This window comes from Argentina silus, assembly GCF_951799395.1.
Source record: "Argentina silus genome assembly, chromosome: 18".
NCBI classification, from domain to species: domain Eukaryota; kingdom Metazoa; phylum Chordata; class Actinopteri; order Argentiniformes; family Argentinidae; genus Argentina; species Argentina silus.
The window spans coordinates 10940771-10959598 of NC_139672.1; the positions used below are offsets into that span (position 1 = coordinate 10940771).

Here is an 18828-nt window from a genome sequence, read left to right on the forward strand (position 1 = left end):
GAAGGGTGGACAAATGGGATCTGATATGGCCTGGTGTCTCCTCCTTGTGGCTCCCCTGAAACGAGACCGCCACCGTTGGTTCCTAGGGAGTAGTTCCTGAGCAGTTGGCACAGTTCTTTCCTGTCAGGAGCGTGTGTCATTGGTGAGTGAAGAGAGTGACGATGTAAGGGGTTAGGTTACACACACGCAGTGAAACTGTCTCATTATCGACGTGACCCTCATGTCCGTCATTGTCCCTGTCTGACCCCCTGACTGGTCTGTTGCCATAGCGACCTATGCCCGAGGGGGTGCCAGAGTGACAGCGCCCGGGGCTGAGTTATGCCCCCACTGTGCCCCATTACCCGGGTTCGGCGGTAGCGGCGTTGCTATGGTTGCGGTGGGGTCGGGGAGCGGAGCACAATAACACTTTTCTTCCCCCTAGTGAAAGTGGCTCTGTTTAAATAAAGGGGGATAGAGGGACAAAAAGAAGCCAGGAGCTCTCGTCTGTCTAGCACCCCTAACAGACCGACACACACACACACACACAGACACACACACACACACACACACACACACACACACACACAGACACACACACACACACACACACACACACACCCACACACACACACACACACACCCACACACACACACACACACACACACACACACACACACACACACACACACAGACACACAGACACACACACACACACACACACACACACACACACACACACACACACACACACACATTTCCAAGAAGTTACCCATAGGAACGTTGCTGAGCTGTGTAGAAACATGCTCAGGGGCACTTGTCAGAGACTCAAGGGAATGATTAATGAAATAAAAGCTTTTAGTCAATTAAGTTTAGTGGGGGAGTTTTCATTGATCTGTCTGAATGAGCTGATTTGTTGACCCAGTCATTTTACCGCTGGCAGGAGTAATCTACTCCATCCCACAGATCGATGGGGGCTGTCAAGCCATGCAGACGGAGATTCATTTAATACTCCATCGCTGATTACTTTGTTAGTGGGATGCATTTTATTGCCCTGCACCTGGGGGCAGTCCATATGATTACATTTTCATGCAAGGATCGGAAATACCCTTGCTTGCTAACCACGCCGTTTAAATTAGATTTTCTGTTTTAACCTGTTGAATGGTTTTCTTGTCAACACTGTATAATGTCTAGCATACTGTACAATATTTATTGCATTCCTACAAATAGGAAAGACCACACTGCACTATTGTGTTGTGTATTTGTCCCTAGTTATTGTCCATTGTCCTAATTTAGGCTCTCTTACATATTCATAGATGCTCGGGGTTACTCTGACATGATTGGTCATCATGGTCCCCTGTCTGCAGATGAAGGGCTGCCAGACTCCTCCCCCAACTGCCATAGGTCCTTCGGCTCCACACACTCCGCCTCCATCAGTGGGACCCTCCAACGGACAGACAGGTACAGCCAATCACATATTGTATTTGCCGCTGCTCATGTTTATGCAAAATGTCCTTACTTAGACTATATTATAAAAAAAGTAAAATTCCTATGCCTTCAGATTATGGTAACTGTACAGTTAGATCACATACTGTATGTTGGGACGATCCTTACGTTCTTATGTTCTTGATCCTGTCCCTAGCCCATCCATGATAGGCCAGTCCTGGCCAGAGGGGGCGCTCCTGAGTCGCCACTCCTCCCTCAGCAACTACCCCACCCCCAGGCAGCCACCTCCCCACACAATGTCCCTGGACTATGGGCATCATTCCCCACCCAACTCCCACCCCCACCCGGCCCCCAACGCCCACAGCTCTCCCCGTGGTAGTCAGCGTAGCCGCATGGGCCGCTACGGCCTCACCCACAGCCCCGCGCGGAGCTTCGATGAGCAGGACGACTCCGGCCTCGACTGCCCAGCCTCGGGCTCGTCTCTCCTGGGGAACGGAGGAGGGTTAGAGAGGGGCCTCCTCCTGACCTCCATGGATCAGGGTCAGGGTCGGAACCAGCAGCTCCAGCAGCTCCAGCAACTCCAGCAGCTCCAGCAGCTCCAGCAGCTCCAGCAGCTCCAGCACACCCAGGCTCAGCCTCCACTGCTACCCGAGAAGAGGAGGGCGTCGGATGGGGAGCACTCCCTGGGCACGGCTTCTCCGGCCCTCAGCGGGTTCTCCAGCCCCCACAGCGGGAGCTCGCTCAGTATCCCCTTCCCCAATGTTCTGCCGGACCTCTCAGCGCAGATGCCCGGTACCGCCTCGCCCCTGCCAGGTAATCCTGTCGCGGTCGATCACAGTTTGTGTTCCGAGGTCCACACTCGCATCGCTCTAATGCCACTATTGTCAAAGTGGGGTACGCGTACCCCCGGGGGTACGTGGATCGATCTAGGGGGGTACGCGAAATAAATCTGTGATTTACCTTCCCAAACAGTCCTGTTGAATAGCCGATTGCAGTCTCAGTACCAAAAATAAATGCATGCACCCTATCCAACAGAATAATATGATCACAATGTCTAATATGTAAGGGATAGTGTTCATTGAATATTAATTTGGCTACAAAATAACCGACAGGGGGTACATGACTGTTAAAACTTTGGGAACCACTGCTCTAATGCATTACCAAATGCATTGCTCCTTTCGATGTGGTACGCCAATGTCTATATTGGAACATAACCACTGCTCCATTTGAATATGCCACTTATGAATGTCTTCATAAAATGACTATAGTGAATGGCTGTGTTGGTGCTCTGTGCTGTTGGCTAACTGTTTTCTTCTTATACCACATTTCCAGATGTGCTGGCCGTCAAGCAGTTGACCGTAAAATTTGTCCAAGACACGTCGAAATTTTGGTACAAGCCAGATATCTCAAGGGATCAAGGTACAGTCAACGCCAATTTCTCACATTCCAACTGAGTGGAGAACGGGCCCAAAAATAGCTGGCAATGTTACCCTCATTAAATTCTCGTCTATGTCCTTCTCCCCCACGCAGCTATTTCGGTCCTGAAGGACACGGAGCCTGGCAGCTTTATCGTTCGAGACAGCCACTCCTTCAGAGGAGCCTACGGATTGGCCATGAAGGTGGCCACACCCCCTCCCTCTGTCCTGCAGCAAAGCAAGAAAGGTACAGTAGGTATTTGCTGGAAAGAGACGTTGTGGAGAGAGGGTGGAGCTAGAGGAGTTAATCTATGCCGATCCTGTTTGAAGTGTGACATATTCCAGAACCCTGCTCCATAACAGTAGAGTAGGGTGAAGTTTTCCACCTGAAACTGATTAACATTTTGAGGAGATTAAGCAGATCCTAGGCCAGTGCCTATGGGCAAATTCATCACTTCGCTTCAATAACAGGGATACAACACAGGGCAACTGATCTTATACTGGAAAATCACACAATCACCATAAAAGTCATCTATTGTTACATCCCTCTGAACTCACCTCCATGAATGCAACATGATCGTCCTGCCACTGTTCCTCTGTGAGATCCCCTCACTTTGGGTCTCTCTCCTGGGCAATGTTGTGATAAAGCCAAGTATCCCTCAATTGCCAGGCAGGCTTAAATGTTCGACTAATGTTTCAAACCAAAACAATGGACCTGCCGGCTTAATAAACCAACTCAGATGTCAGGCTCCTCTCCAGGGATGTTTTTTTGTCCCACATAACATCGCCTGACATAGATGTTTCTATCAAGCACATTGAAATACATCGTTTTGGAATTGTTTTATTGTTCATGCACTAAGTACTAAGTACTAAGTACTAAGGACATACTGGGCAGATATTTTTTGTGTGAAGATTGACTACCTGACTGCTCACAGCCAGTATCATCAAGTCAAACTGAAAAGTTCTTATAAATGACATTATTTAACCTAATGCACACCAGACCTGGGTTCTGTATTCAATATCATGTCAAATATTTATCTGTGCTTGATTAAGTTTGCGTGGCACAATGGAATCAATGGAATATACCCCAAAGCATAAACTCCGTCCAACTGGCAGTCCAGACAGGCTTATGCAAACACTCAAAGTTTAAAAACCAAGGTCTGATCCACACACACCACTCTCGAATACAGGAGAAAACGAACAACTCTAGCTCCCCAACTTTGCTCAGTGACAATCAACAAGTTGAACTACTCGAATGTAAATGCTCGCGAGAAAGAAAATGGTGCTTATGATGGGATGATGATGGACCACTAGGTCCTCATGCCCAGTCCTAGAGTCCCATAGCCCATTGAGACGTAACCTCTCACCCACTCTCTTTCTCCCCCACATACACACACCTGTGCTATTGTTTCCCCCCTGCCTCACAGTAGGATGGGCAGCTGTGGCGCTTATGACATCATGACACAGACCCTCTCCACACCTCCAGCTAGGGCATTGTGGCTCCTCAAGAGTGTGAAACCTAATCCAAACATGAGGAAAATACCTTTCTTCTCATTACCTTTGTGTCAGGGACATTCCACAAATACACACTCCTCATGACCCACGGAGGGAACGTTGTTGATTTGTAACACTGCTAGAACTCAGGAGTGATTGATGAGGTTTCTTGTCGCTCATAGTGGCCGTAGGAATCGGTGATAGTTCGATGGAGATTGATATTTCATATTTAGAGTTGTTCTGTAGCTCAGCTTGAGATGTGGCAAAAACAGGCCTATCATATTGACAATCTCTGCTGTGTTTACCTTAAATAACACCAGGGGTGCGTCCCAATAGTTTTCCCTCTATTCCTCGCCTCCTCTCTCCTTGCTTCCTGCTCAGAAAGCACTGGAGGAGAATATCTAACATGAGTAACCTGAGATCTTCTCCTCCAATGTGTTTTGAGAAGGAAGCGAGGAAGGAGTATGCGAGGAATGGAGAACAGACTATTGGGACGCCTGTTCCCCAACTGCATACATTACCCAAACAAGTGTCAGAGAAAAAAATAATGGCCACCTCGCCTTGTAATTGACCAGAATATCCTAACCTCTTGTTGTTTGGAGTGAGATGACATGTTTCTCATTATCCCCACCCCCACCCCCCTCTCTCTCTCTCTCCCTTCCCCTCTCTCTCTCTCTCTCTCTCTCTCTCTCGTTCTTTCTTTCTTTTCTCTCATAGGAGGAGATCTGTCCAATGAACTGGTTCGACACTTCCTCATTGAGTGCACTCAGAAGGGAGTGAGGTTGAAGGGCTGTCCCAATGAGCCCTACTTTGGTGAGTTTGCTATGAAGTATTGTACACTTGTCATGCACAGTTGGAGACAGTGGTAAAATAGGGACACCTACTGGTTATTTTCGGTACTAACAGGAACACTTGAATGGCACAGAGCGCCCTCTACTAGTTGCTGTAGGGAACTGCATTTGTTACCTTCTGTTGTGGTCTATTGAACCAAGATGTGTTGTAAGTTAATTCTGTTTTCATCAAACAGGTAGTCTAACAGCGTTGGTGTGCCAGCACTCCATCACTCCCCTGGCCCTGCCCTGCAAACTCATCATACCTGACAGAGGTGAGAGGTCACGTCCCATCATCCTTTACACATCAGGGGCCTGTTCAGGAGGGCAACACATTTTTGGAATGTTCAGATAGAAATATACTCTCCAGAACAGATACTGTATGTCTCTTTGACATCTTAAGTAAAGAAGTCAGCTGTATTTTCAACATTGCTATCAACAACGTTCAATAGGTTGCACCCTCTTTAACGCTATCCAGCCCTTGTATATTATATCAAACAATAGACATTATGATCAATAGACATACATTTATTACAACACATTAATTGCGTCCTCCTGTAAAGCAAGCTAAAAGATGAGACTCCCCCCTCTCTCCCTCTGTTGAGCTTAATGATGCAGGGGAAAATTGCACTAGACTATAAATTGATGCATGATTATATCTATAAGCTTGTGCATGCTGCTCCTGTCAAGTGAGATGAATTACTTATACGTGGTAGGCATAGATTCATGTCATTAATGGAAAAGGGGAAGGGAAACCGAGGAGGCAAGAGAAAAGGAGAACTCAATAACCCCTTTTCATTTCAAGCATTTGGCTCATCAATGGTTCTTTGTTTTCGTTTGTAGATCCTGTTGAAGACGTGGTGGATAATTCCTCACAGTCTGTTACCAACTCTGCTGCTGAGCTCCTCAAACAAGGAGCAGGTATGGCTAAGACACCTATTATACAACGGTTTGATCAGAACAGGCATTGTGAGAGGCGTTCGAAGCCATGCTTTATTCCCCGAAAAAGTAACAGTGATAACGTGTTTTGCACTGTTTACCATACAATGCAATATCCCTGCGCAAACACTCGAATTATGAAGATTTGTTTATCATGTCACCTTGACAACAGTGGTCGTTTTGAGAACTATATTTGAACGTTTTGAGAGTGCAGGGCAGAAGCCACCAATCTATCACGAAACAAACAATGAAGGCGTTGTTTTCTTGCCACAATTCTCTGTTTTGTTTTGTGACCGTTGCATAAAACAAATAAGGGACTCAAGTCGGTACTTTATCGTGAATAAAGTCACAGCTGAGGGGTTGCCTAACAACATCCCTCAGTGGTCACTTTATTCATGATAAAGTCCAACCTATCGTGCCTTATCCTAGAGTGGCTGATGTCATAAACATATAAATTCTGGAAGGCACCGATAATGGCAGCCATCTTCGTCTTTACAGCTTTACTACGGAACATGTCAAGTGATTAGGTCGTTTCTGACTGCATCTAACTGTAGTTTAATCTCCTGAATAATATGGCCGCCCTTTCATTGTATCTCTGGAACCTATGTGTCCATTCTAGTGATCTTATAATTTCGTGGGCTAAGATCACGACCCATGACCAACCGATGATCCATCATTACTAACCAAGCCGATATATGACCATTGTGCTAACCGATGGGGTTTGGTAAAAGGACGAAAGGCACATAAAAAGTGATGTCTTGAATATATTGGACAGACACCATGGCCCTGTCCAGAAACAACCCATAGCCCCCTACACCCCAGACGCTTGTGTAGATCTGAAAGGATCAGATAGGTAAAAGCAAGATGGTGTTCACTCCATCTTGCCCTTTGATAGGCTAGGTGCAACTTTCAGAATCAGATCTATACAACTGTCAAGGGTATAGGGGGCATGGGGATTATTTCCAGACAAGACCTGAAATGTACATAGGGTTTGAACTCAGGTCTCCCATGTGGAAGACCCAAGCATCTACCACTAGGCCGAGAGGACATCCTCAAGGGCTGAGGCGGTGACACTTGAGTTTACATGTGTCATACAGGGCAACCTCATTACAGGAACGTGATTCCAAATCACCCCTGCTACACCTACCGTATACTGGGCAACAGCCGTTCCTTAGTGTTTTCTCCTGTGGACTTTGCAGCGTGTAACGTGTGGTTCCTGGGGTCCGTGGAGATGGAGTCTCTGACGGGATACCAGGCAGTCCAGAAGGCCACTAGTGTGACCTTGAGCTCAGACCCTCTACCGACCTCCACCGTGGTCCACTTCAAAGTCTCCTCCCAGGGCATCACCCTCACCGACAACCAGAGGAAGTGAGTGGTGGAGCACAAAAACACGCATACGCACGCACACAGACACACACACACACACACACGCACGCACGCACGCTCACCTTCCATGCACACACACACATGCACACGCACATTCATTCATGCACCAGATATGACCATCTTTGTATGATTATACAAGTCTTGTCACATCACTATAAAGCTCCTTCTTTTTGTTTTTTTCTGTCTTTCTTCTCCCTTCCTGCTTCCTCCCAGGCTGTTCTTCAGGCGGCATTATGCTGTCAACACTGTCATATTCTGTGCTTTGGACCCTCAAGATCGGAAGTGAGTAACGATTCCCTGAATCAACATGTTATAAATAAGGGCGTGGTGATCGCCGTCTCGTCGGTTTGTCAGTTATTATTTTCTCAAGCGTATTTCGAATGATGATAAACAGTATATACATGTGTTTCTGTGTTCTTTCTCCCATTCATTCACAGGTGGACGAAGAACGGCTGCACTTCAGCAAAGTAAGTCATTGCACTTATGCAAAGAGGCAAAAAAGCCTTACCGATGAAGCCTGTTACTGCTTTGGTCGAGGAGAAACTTGCTTTAGAGAAGTATAGATATAGGACATAAGAAGTATAGATATAGGACATATCACTGTTCTATCCTCTCTGGGTAAAGGCATCGGACCCAGAGAGAAAGAGGAAAGCTGTAGATCAAGTTAGTGGATCCACAGAGTTCTTTAGATGGTAATTCTAGATCCAGGAGATCTACCTTCTAATATCTACTGTTCACATTTGAACAGCCTTTTGGGATACATAGCCAGTGCATCACCCATTTTTGGAGGTAGCCTATGTTAGTGTGGATACAGTACCAGTCAAAAGTTTGGACACAAACTTGCCTAGAGTGTGCAAAGCTGTCATCAAAGCAAAAGGTGGCTACTTTGAAGAATCTAAAATCTAAAACGAATTCTGGTTTGTTTAATACTTTTTTGTTTACTACATAATTCCATATGTGTTCCTTCATAGTTTTGATGTCTTCAATATTAATCTACAATGTAGAAAATAATAAAAAATAAAGAAAAACCATTGAATGAGAAGGCGTGTCCAAACTTTTGACTGGTACTGTATTAGAACACAACCCCACAGACATGCTTGATCCATGCAGTGTAAGTAAATACCCTAAGTCTCCCTCTGCCATGCTCCTCTCCAGGATCTTCGGCTTCGTGGCGAGAAAGACGGGCAGCGCCATGGACAACGTGTGTCACCTGTTCGCCGAGCACGACCCCGAGCAGCCCGCCAGCGCCATCGTCAACTTTGTCTCCAAGGTGATGATTGGTTCCCAAAAGACCAAGTAGCAATGTTGAGGCAACGTTGAGGCAAGGTTATACTGGTCCAACATCATGCAAGAGCCAATGGGATCTTTCATGAAGATGAACCCTGAACTTTTGAACTTTGGACTTCTGTCAACAGACTCTCTTCTTCTGATGAACATTAGGGATGATTCCCAAGGAAGAGAAGAGAATATAAAACAGGTTTATTATAAGATGTGTATTTTCTTTCCATTTATTGTTGTAGATCTAATACAGATGTTTGTATTTCTGTCTCGAAAGGGTTTACAGTTTTATGTATCCCATCTTTTTATACCCTATGGTTTCTAGGGTTTAAGAAATGTGTTAATCATACTCTCACCATTTATGGTAGGTAGGCCTACATCTCACAATGGCTGGAAGACCTGTGTTAAATACATAATGCATGTTAAATACTTGAGCTGTACTTGATGTCGTTTTCCCGGTACAATGGAACCAATGGAATAGTAACTCGATATCAAGTACACCTCAAATATATTTCATATGTATTTGACCTAGGTCTTATGGTTAGTCTCTTTAACTGGTCTTACGATATGTAACACTATAGACAATTAGATAATGTATCTAATATTTAACCAAACAGAAAGAAACTATATAGAGCATTACTCAAGCTAGCTATTATGTAACAATGGGTAATGTGAAATCCTTATAGGGCTGCTGCCTACAGGATCATTTCTCTTTACTTTATCTATGCAATGTCAAATTTCTATTTTTATAAATGCATCACATCACTAAGTGATATTTGACTTCTATTTACCTTAAAGAGATGCTACAGGATTGTATATGTTCAGCCACTAGTTCTAAAATTAGCACTCACAAGCCAAAACGGGTCCCTGTTTTACCTGATTGGACAGAGAGGGGCACACCTCCCCACTCCCATGAGAAAATGTTTATTTTTGCAAAAGTTGTTTGGCCTTAAACTGAGGACTGTGTGGTCTAATGAGAAAAGAAGTCGATTAACATTATATCATGTACCATAGAGTCAACGCCTAAAGAGGCAATCTGGGATTGGTACATCCATGAAGAATATAAGTTAGAAATGCCTCATGAGCTTCGTTCAACTGTCTTACCTCATCGGAATGCAGAATATAAGATTGTTTTATTCCATTGTTTGTAAACAATGTAATTGAAAACAAACACTGTATAGCTTCAACACATGGTTTAAAACTATCATTTTAATGGATGTTCAGTCCTTGCATCCAGAGCTCTATGAATTTGAAAGTGGTTACATTTTTATAATAATAATATATGCCATTTAGCTGACGCTTTTATCCAAAGCGACTTACATTGTAGTGAGTGCATACATTTTTCAGTATATATGGCCCCAGCGGGAATTTAAGCCAACATGTTATCTAAAGAATTAGTGAAAATCATGTAGCATCTCCTTAAACTGTGTTATATTGTCCCAGTTCATCCTGTTGAATTGTGTTCTTACTCAGCTAAGGAAATGTACTGTGACATACAGTAACCACTATCAAAAAAAACAACAAGAGTGCATCCAAAATGCAAGCTGAAAGCTATGTGTTAAAATAAATAAATCCAACAACAGAACAAATATTTTATATGTATTCCCTAATATATTTTATAATTAGTCAACATGACTTGTTTGAAAATACATTAGTACTTTGTCTAGAAGAATCTTAAAGAAACAATTTGACATTCCTCTAGCTGTTGTCAAATGAGTGTTTTGAGTTGTCATTTTGATGGCATTTTATTGCCAATAACTATATATTGCAATGTCTCAGTGTTAAAAATATATTTAGAGGACATCTGTATATTTCATTTGAAATTTAGAAAAAAAAAGTATATATATGTATGTATGTGCGTTGAAACAACAAGTAGTTGTTTGAATTCACTGTTTATATTGTGCTATTATAAGTTCTGATATGTCCAAAGTTATCTGTCAATGATGTACAATATTCTTGCTTTGGAACAACAATGGAATAAGTAATATACCCTCAGTCCACATCTTACCAAGGGACAATGTTTTTGAGATGATTATTATTGAAGTGTTCATTCTATTGTGCTTTTTCATGGTCACTTTCTTCTCTTTCAATCTCAAATAAATATGTAACCCGGGGAGGAACCTAATACAAAATAATGTTGCTGATATACATTTGTTGTATGTACATTTTTGTTATGTTGTAATATTTGCTCATGATACAGTAGTCATATATCATGTAGTGTCTGTACCTCATAATACATTTACTATCTCACATTTGGAAGAATAATTATATTTTATGTTATGTTTCATATTGATCTGCAAGTGACACGAACAGCTCATTTGCATATGAGAATGGCATTGTCAATGTTTGATGTAAATAAACAAAAGGGAAAAGTGATGTCATTGGTCCATTTCTTTCTTCAGTAGGTCAAATTCTCTCTTCTCAATCAATATTCCACTTGTATGGATGGCTGTGCAAAAATTACAGTTGAAAATTGAACTTTTTACATTACTGTATAAAATGCCCTGTGTATCATTATACTGTATTTACAAGTTTGATCTGCACCATTTAAGATACATATTGGTCACATTTCTCCCCTTCCTGCCCCTTTTCATTCTTGAAAAACAGATGTATGGTTGATGTCAATGGCAATGAAAACAATATAATAGGAGTGAGTTAAAATCAACAGATATACATTGTATATTCTGACATTTTCACTTCCACCCACCTATTGTATTGCAGTCGAATCGCAATACATACATATGAATCATGATAAATATAGAATTACAATATGTCAGAGGTGGTACCCTACATATGTACCTTGGTATTGAATTATGAGGTCCCTGCCAATATCATAGTCATATTCATCATAATCAGGGAGTATATTTAAATCATTCAACGCTACCCAAAACAATACTGACAGTGCCTTTAATCTGAGAGTAGGAATTGTACACCACTTTTATTCCACGTACAGTCAGCAGAGGGTGGTAGTAACACACAATCTTGTAACGCTGAGTGAACTCTGTGACCTGTGTATGTGGTTATTGTACTTCCTCTGTGTGACTTGTACTATCATTTCTACTGACACATCTTCTTTATTGGCACTGTAAGTTTAATTACAGTAGCGCAAGTCAACTTAGCAGCACAAAAACACACACTTGTGAACATGCACACACACACACACACACACACACACACACGCACACGCACACACGCACACACGCACACACACACGCACACACACGTACGCACACATACACACACACACACACACACACACAACTTCTTAGAATGAAGACACCAATACCACTTACTTCATTAAAATAAGCTTTTATTTGAAGTGAGGAAATGTGTACAAAATAGCTTTCCCTCAATAACAGGGGTAATTATGTGCTCTGGTTTGTAACCCAGAGGCTGTGGGAACACTGAGTTCTCAACCAATCATTTCATAAGACAGGGTAGTTGCCCACATATTGGGCTGAATCAAAACAGATTTCTATATACACCACCTTGGATGAACAGAAATATGTTAGCTTCCAGAGCTAGCGCATGCTAATCACCAAGAAGGAAAGAGAAAGACCTTTAGAGATAACTTTATATGTGAATTTACACAGGGTAACAGAAATATGTATTTTGCATACAATACCCCAATACTTGTGACGGACATAGAGTTATCTTAGCAATTATTCATTACTATTAACCATGGAGAGGTTTATATTTTAAGCATATTCAGACAATACGCTTACACAAACAAATCGCATAGCTTAGATGTCAGCTTATACTGCCTTTATTAACTGAAAAATAATCATTTGAGAGATGCATTACACATGCATACAGCGTATTTGCCTGTAACCAAGGCACAGCTTAATGATGAAAAAGAATCATTGAAAACTCAAACAAACATGAAACATAAGGGTTTGTGCCCTTTATGCCAACATCCAGTTTATGTAAGTCTGACAAAGATACTACAATGACCACCCAATCCTGGGAAATGTAATATAAATGTCCTTCTCTCAATCTGTACCATAAAGAGCAAATAACTGTACCACATAAGTTATATTCGTCCATACATTGTATATGAGCTGCATAGGGAAGTAGAACATCCAAAAGCTTCATTTCAACTCCCTTTTAAATGTAAAGGGTCCTGAGGTGTAGGAAGTGAATCAGCATTGTGATACTGAATGGAGTAAAAGCTGTTGAATCAATAGGCACAGAATGAGAAGGTGTTAGGCTGCGATGAACGCATCGCACAGTGCACCAGGGACAGCACCCCATATGGTCACATAGAAAGACAGATACACTCGCTGTCCTTTTTTACGTACTGTACACTCGTGACCATAAATACAGTACACAAATAATTCAAATGATATAGCCAGGCAGTCAGAATCACATACGTACCACTATAATCTTAGCTAAAACATCTCAAACATGCACACGCGTGTATAGTGCCACTTAATTGTGCGTTAGCGTACAGCTCTCCTTGAGGATTGACACAAATGGACGAGTCTCAGTGACAAATGGACGAGTCTCTGTGATCAAGTCTGTGATCAGGGCTGACCCTTTTGCAAAAAAAGTGAATAATAAAATCCTGAATTCTGTCCTTCTTAGAGGTATAACAGTCTGGTTTGCCCCCTCAGAGTCTACGAAGATTCCGTCCGTACAATGTAGCACAGGAGAGGGTGTGTCTGACAGAAGGAGCCTGATTGGATGAGTCCTTTCCTCATCTTAAGCTCATCCGCCTGCCCCGCCCCTTCAAAAGGTCACAAGGGCAAGACAGACATGAATCTCAATGCCTTCAATGTCCAGGCAGGCAGAGTCATATCGGACATCTCTTCCAATATCCTTAGAGTCTCTTCATGTGTTCACAGGTCCTCTTTCTCTCCTTCTCTCTTTCTTTCCTTCTCTCGCTCCTGCTGTGTGCTCTCTGGCCCTATTGGCTCTCGGAGTTGTAGCACTGGGCGTCTCCTCGCTCCTTCCCATCAAAACCTGGCAATGGCTGGCCGTACTTGTCCACACACCAGCAGAACCCTCGCTTTCTGCCTTTGGACGGACGGCACTAGAGAGAGAGAGAGAGAGAGAGAGAGAGAGAGAGAGAGAGAGAGAGGAACGAGAGAAAATAAGACGCATTTCTTAGATAACCATCAATAAATACAGTCGTATATACAGCACAATGGGTAACTACCTGACCAACTATGCAAGGACTCAAGAAGAGAGACTAAACGGTTAAAGCCATTAACGTCCATTTTGTGCTGAGGAGACGTCGAACTTGGCCATCGGACACATGCTGGTATTTTGAGCTGCTTTTACGGTCTACCTCCTGTTACACACACATATAGAGAGCTTAAAGGTAAACAGAGACCTGGTAAAATATTTGCTTAGGCCCGTTTGTGAACAACTGAGACCCAAGATCTATTTTCGGGAGCCGGTGGCCAGTACAAATCATCTGTTGCTGATTATACCCCACAGCTCCAAATTATGGGTACTACAAATGACTTACAGAGTCTCTGGAGTTACCCAAGGGCTGTTATTTTACTGCCAATTTTACTAAAGGTCACCCTTTTCGCTAGTAAAACGTGCAGCCATTCATGTGAAGCGCAAAAGGCAAATGTTGTAGCTCCATAACACAATCTGAGTTGATCCTAAAAAAAAAATTTTAGGCTAAGTATCTGACTCTTACGATACAATCAAGCCCATCAGATCAATGTGCTTATGGAAAGGACTGCCCAATTCAATGCACTCTATTCTCCTGTGGCATAACATCAGTACAGCTTGTCAACAGGCGGACAGATAGACAAAATGTCACAATCATGTAATTCGGTATCTAGTTTTTTACTAAATTAGGGTGAGTTCATATTTTTGAAATGAGTAAAATGTTTCAACCGGAGTTAAACACAGTAGCTTGAGTAATAAAAAGAAGACAAAACCCCAGAAGAAAAAAAAATAATCCATGTAACAGCTCTTTTAAAATGTACATCTCATCGAGGAGGAAAACATTTTTAATCGCTTTGCCATTTCCATCTTCTAATTTCACCATGCACTTTATTCCCAAACTATGTATACATTTATAGCTAATAAGAAATGTTTGGGCTACGAGTCATGCCAACCGCAGAATTAAACTCGAAGACATGAATTGACTGCCACTCCCTCCTGGCCTAAGGGATATACAGTAGCCTACATTCTAAATAAACAAAGACAATGAGCCTTGCGTTGGTACCCTGGTACTAAGATGATTGCAGGTCAAGGAGAACACTTCCATTAGGCAGGGGAGACTGCCATGTAATAAGAAAAATCTGCTTTGGTGATGGCATGGCGCGCGGGAGGAGAGACTAAGTGCCTCCATATGAAAAGCGTCAGGGCCACTCATTTATTATAAACCGATTGTGGGCGCGACCACGCGAACGCGGAGATGGGCTGAAGCTTCTATTTCTGGGGCTGGCTTTTCCGAAAGTCCGGCAATTATGGGGAGAGCGTGTCGGGTGCCGGTGGCCACCTTGACGTCTGTCTCCCTGGGAGGGTTTACCGTTCGACGACTAACCGTTTCAGCCCCCACTGGAGGTTTGGTTTTGGCTTTGTGGTTCATCACTCCAGAGCCAAACGTCTATGGTCGGTCTACCCCAACTGGTGTAGCAGCACAGTAATGATGCTCTAATAACTACTACTCTGCAGCAGTGGGACGACTCAAGATCTGGAACAGATCCACTGCAGATCTGTATCTTCAGTGTGTCAAGTCTCTGACATTGAGTCTAGAGAGTAGGAGAGAAGATTGTCCGAAATGAGTCTTTTAGAGTTTCTAACAGTCTTATGAGAGTTTATAACATTGTTGCAATGGTCTTTCTTGGACTTCTTAACTGATACTGTACATGATTAGCACTTGTGACAATGCCAAGGTGCCTGGGTCAACTGACTGTTCTGTACTTCGCCGCTACAGTTAATATTTATTTTTGCAAGGTTGTGTTTTTTGGGGGTTTCTTACCTGTTTTTTCTTGTAGAAGCCCTTCTTGTCACAGTTTGGGATACGGAACCCTCTGGGATTGAGAATGTCTGTGATCTTTAATCCATTGAGGATGCTCTCCATCTCTCTTCGGCAGGGACCCTACAAACACAGGAGAGGAAACAAACAGACAGTCTTTACCTGCATCACTTCATTGACTTCCTGGTTATGATAAGAAAAAAGGAGCCAAAAGCACACTGTTTACAGTGCAAAGAACAAGAATGTCAAGTTACCTTGAATAGTCAAACAATCGAACTGCCACAAACCACAAGGGTAATCTCAGCAAGTGCAGTTCAATCCAAAAGCTCCAGTAGCATCGATAGGTATGTTAGCATTACACCAAGCTTCAGTTGTACCGCACTGCTCTTCAGTAATAGCCAAACAATGGTGGTTGGGGATAAGTAAGAGAGGCAGCTAATAGGAAATGAATTCATCTGACCACCTTGTGAGGGCTTACGTATTTTGCCAAAGCCGCTTAGAAACCCTAACACTTTACACGAAGGTTGGGGAATAAAGTAGCATTCAAAGAAGCCCTAAGAAGGAGAGCCGGCAGGCTAGTCCCTGAATCCCAACTCCAGTCACTGATCAAAGGGCCCCTACAGCCATAGCTCATTCTTTGTTCGCCCTTCATTTCCCTCAGCCAGAGAGAGAGAGAGGCTCAAAAATAGAAGCAGGGCGTCCCAACAGGCACACGCATGGGGCCAATCCATCATCCGCCCCGCTCTGCGTTAGTGCACCCGGCACGCGGACGCCCCGCGGTCAAAACAACAGCCTGACCCGGGTCAGCCGCAGAGCCACCGACCGTAGCCAATGGCCGCCGTGCCAAATCTCCCAACCGCCGCCCTGCCAGCTGACCGTCAACACCAATACCCCAAACATTTCATCAACCGCCGAGTGAGAAAAACACCAAAACATAGGGTAAGAGAGGAGAAAAACATTCCCTCTGGTAGATGGCAGAGAGAGAAAAACATTTCGACCAGACCTGGGTCAAATACAATACTTTGAAATACTTGAGCTGTACTTTTATTTAGTTTGTTTAGTTAGTTTGCCTGGTACAACGGAACCAATGGATTTAGTTTGTCTGGTACAATGGAACCAATGAAATACTCCCAAAAGTGCCAGCTCTAAGCTAAATTAAGCACACCTCAAATCCATTTCAGTATTATGCATACATATTGGTCCCAGGTCTGACTGGGTAGGTTTGACTGGTACTTACATACTCAGGCTCCTGCTTGGACTCCAGAGAGAAGTTCTGCTGGTCTGTGTGGAGTGTTGCAGGAAGTTCCTCCATTTTGAAGCTCTGGGCCCTCTTCAGCTGCTCCCGGCGAATGACCTCAGCCTTGGCAGGGGCGTGATGAAGGAGAAAGGGATGATGGGGTAGCCTGGGGGGTCCAACGGGAGGTCTGTGAGTACTGGAGGGGACTTCCAGGACTGGCCCAGTAGTGTTTCGCTCTTCCGTCCCAACACTCTCTGCTGCCAAACAGAGACAGCAATTCATGTTTTTTGTTTTGTTTTGTGTAAGTGTGGATAATGGGTTACCAAAAATACCACACAATGGTGACATGGATTAACACAGTGAAATATGTTATACAACTTCCACAAAAAACGAATGAATGGCCTATTAGGGCTGGTCCTAAAAGTTCTGGCATCTAGTCAAGAAGTTCCTAGAAGCTCAACTATACCCTCATATCATTTAAGGTGGTAGAGGGGGTTAGGCAGTTCAGTTACGGGGTCATATATACTTTGAATAATGCATTTTTGTAAGGAAGATTTGATTTGCCTCAATTTAGGAATATATAGTGGAACATTTGTTAAATGATTATTGCAGAGAGCTTCTCCACATTGACTTTATCTGATAAGCCAATGTAACCTCTAAGACAGCAATGATTATACAGATCCACAATCAGTTAGTCCCACTGTTTGACAACCCCACAACGTGGAGAGAGAGAACAGCAAAGAAGAAACATGATGCAGTGAAATTACAAGGTCAAACATTAACATCAATCTGATATAGACAGGGGTCTTAAAGAGTTGTATTTATAGAAACATCAATTGTTAATCCCAAAAAAGCTATAAATGAGGAAATTCTATAAAAGCGAACATTTTTATAGAATTTATAGAGACATTTATCCTATTCACCTGGTGACCATAAAAGAATGGTCTTAAAAACATCAAGGAGGACTCAGTTACGCGCTGGTACAGTTTCGATCATAGAAAGAAACTTGCCCAGTGATTGCCCAGGGCGGATAACTTATTGTAATAAGGAATTATAAATAAGACAATGCATCCATCAAAATAAAAAATAATCAATAATTTCTGCATAAATAAACGTGACAGTCAGTTGGTATGCGTAAAGACCTTGGAACACGTTTTTTTTTGTTGTTTAAATGTACAAATAAAAATACCATGTATTTACCTTGTAGCTCATTGACTGGGGGTAAAGTACCGATGGACCTCTTATTGGTAGCGTTTGCACAAAGACCACGTCCCTCAAGCAGAGCTTGGAGAGGTTTCGTTTCGCCGGGCTGATGCTGACAAGACAAGCCGGAGCCGCATCTCCCCGTGTATACCCCGCAAGGCTGCCCAAGGGCCAGCGCGCAGGTCATGCAACACCCGCATCCCGGTTCGCGAACCTTCTCGGCGCAGTCCTTGGGCAGGGGCTTGCACAGCAGCCGCGCTCCTGCATCACATGGTTCGCAACGGATAACAGGCCCTACCGCGTCTGATCTCCGTGTAATCGATGCCAGGACAACTGTCATGCAAAGCGTGCGAAAAGAGGTCTCCATAGTAATTTCAGGATGTAAGTGGTGAGTTATTGTCCTGAGTTTAACTCCGCAGTTGGTGCGTGTCTCATTCACATGAAGACACATTCTACAAAACGTCTCGATATATAGAGCCTGTTACTGCAAAGTCACACCCCCTCAAGTGACTTGCCTATGTGGGGGATAGTGTCTACTCACTGATACTTGTGTGTTCGTTTTGATAGCCCTTTTCGAGTTCATAGTTCGTAGAATCATAGTTTGAAAATAATAACAAAAAGCAAAAGTAGAATATTCAGAAAGTTGCCTCGATGAGTTAAAGGGGCAATCTGTA

General features: G+C 43.3%; 2 protein-coding genes across 2 annotated transcripts in view; one reads left to right on the top strand and one right to left on the bottom strand.

The window, feature by feature from the left end:
• tns3 (tensin 3) overlaps window positions 1–11141 on the top strand; it is a 43668-nt gene extending 32527 nt beyond the window's left edge. Inside the window, exons 17-27 of the mRNA XM_083690095.1 lie at window positions 1294–1438; window positions 1620–2236; window positions 2756–2842; window positions 2954–3085; window positions 5050–5145; window positions 5360–5437; window positions 6006–6083; window positions 7301–7469; window positions 7701–7769; window positions 7925–7954; window positions 8643–11141. Of these exons, the coding sequence (XP_083546221.1) occupies window positions 1294–1438; window positions 1620–2236; window positions 2756–2842; window positions 2954–3085; window positions 5050–5145; window positions 5360–5437; window positions 6006–6083; window positions 7301–7469; window positions 7701–7769; window positions 7925–7954; window positions 8643–8787 (1646 nt within the window). The 3' untranslated portion in view covers window positions 8788–11141. The remainder of the gene's footprint in view (window positions 1–1293; window positions 1439–1619; window positions 2237–2755; window positions 2843–2953; window positions 3086–5049; window positions 5146–5359; window positions 5438–6005; window positions 6084–7300; window positions 7470–7700; window positions 7770–7924; window positions 7955–8642) is intronic.
• A 2533-nt stretch (window positions 11142–13674) lies between these two features.
• Window positions 13675–18521, bottom strand: LOC310818696 (insulin-like growth factor-binding protein 3; the record flags this gene model as incomplete). The annotated part of the gene is made up of 4 exons (XM_083689701.1): window positions 13675–13800; window positions 15718–15837; window positions 16952–17208; window positions 18152–18521. The coding sequence occupies 4 exons, from the start codon at window positions 18519–18521 to the stop codon at window positions 13675–13677; spliced, it is 873 nt and encodes a 290-aa protein (XP_083545827.1).
• Between the last annotated feature and the right edge of the window lie 307 nt (window positions 18522–18828).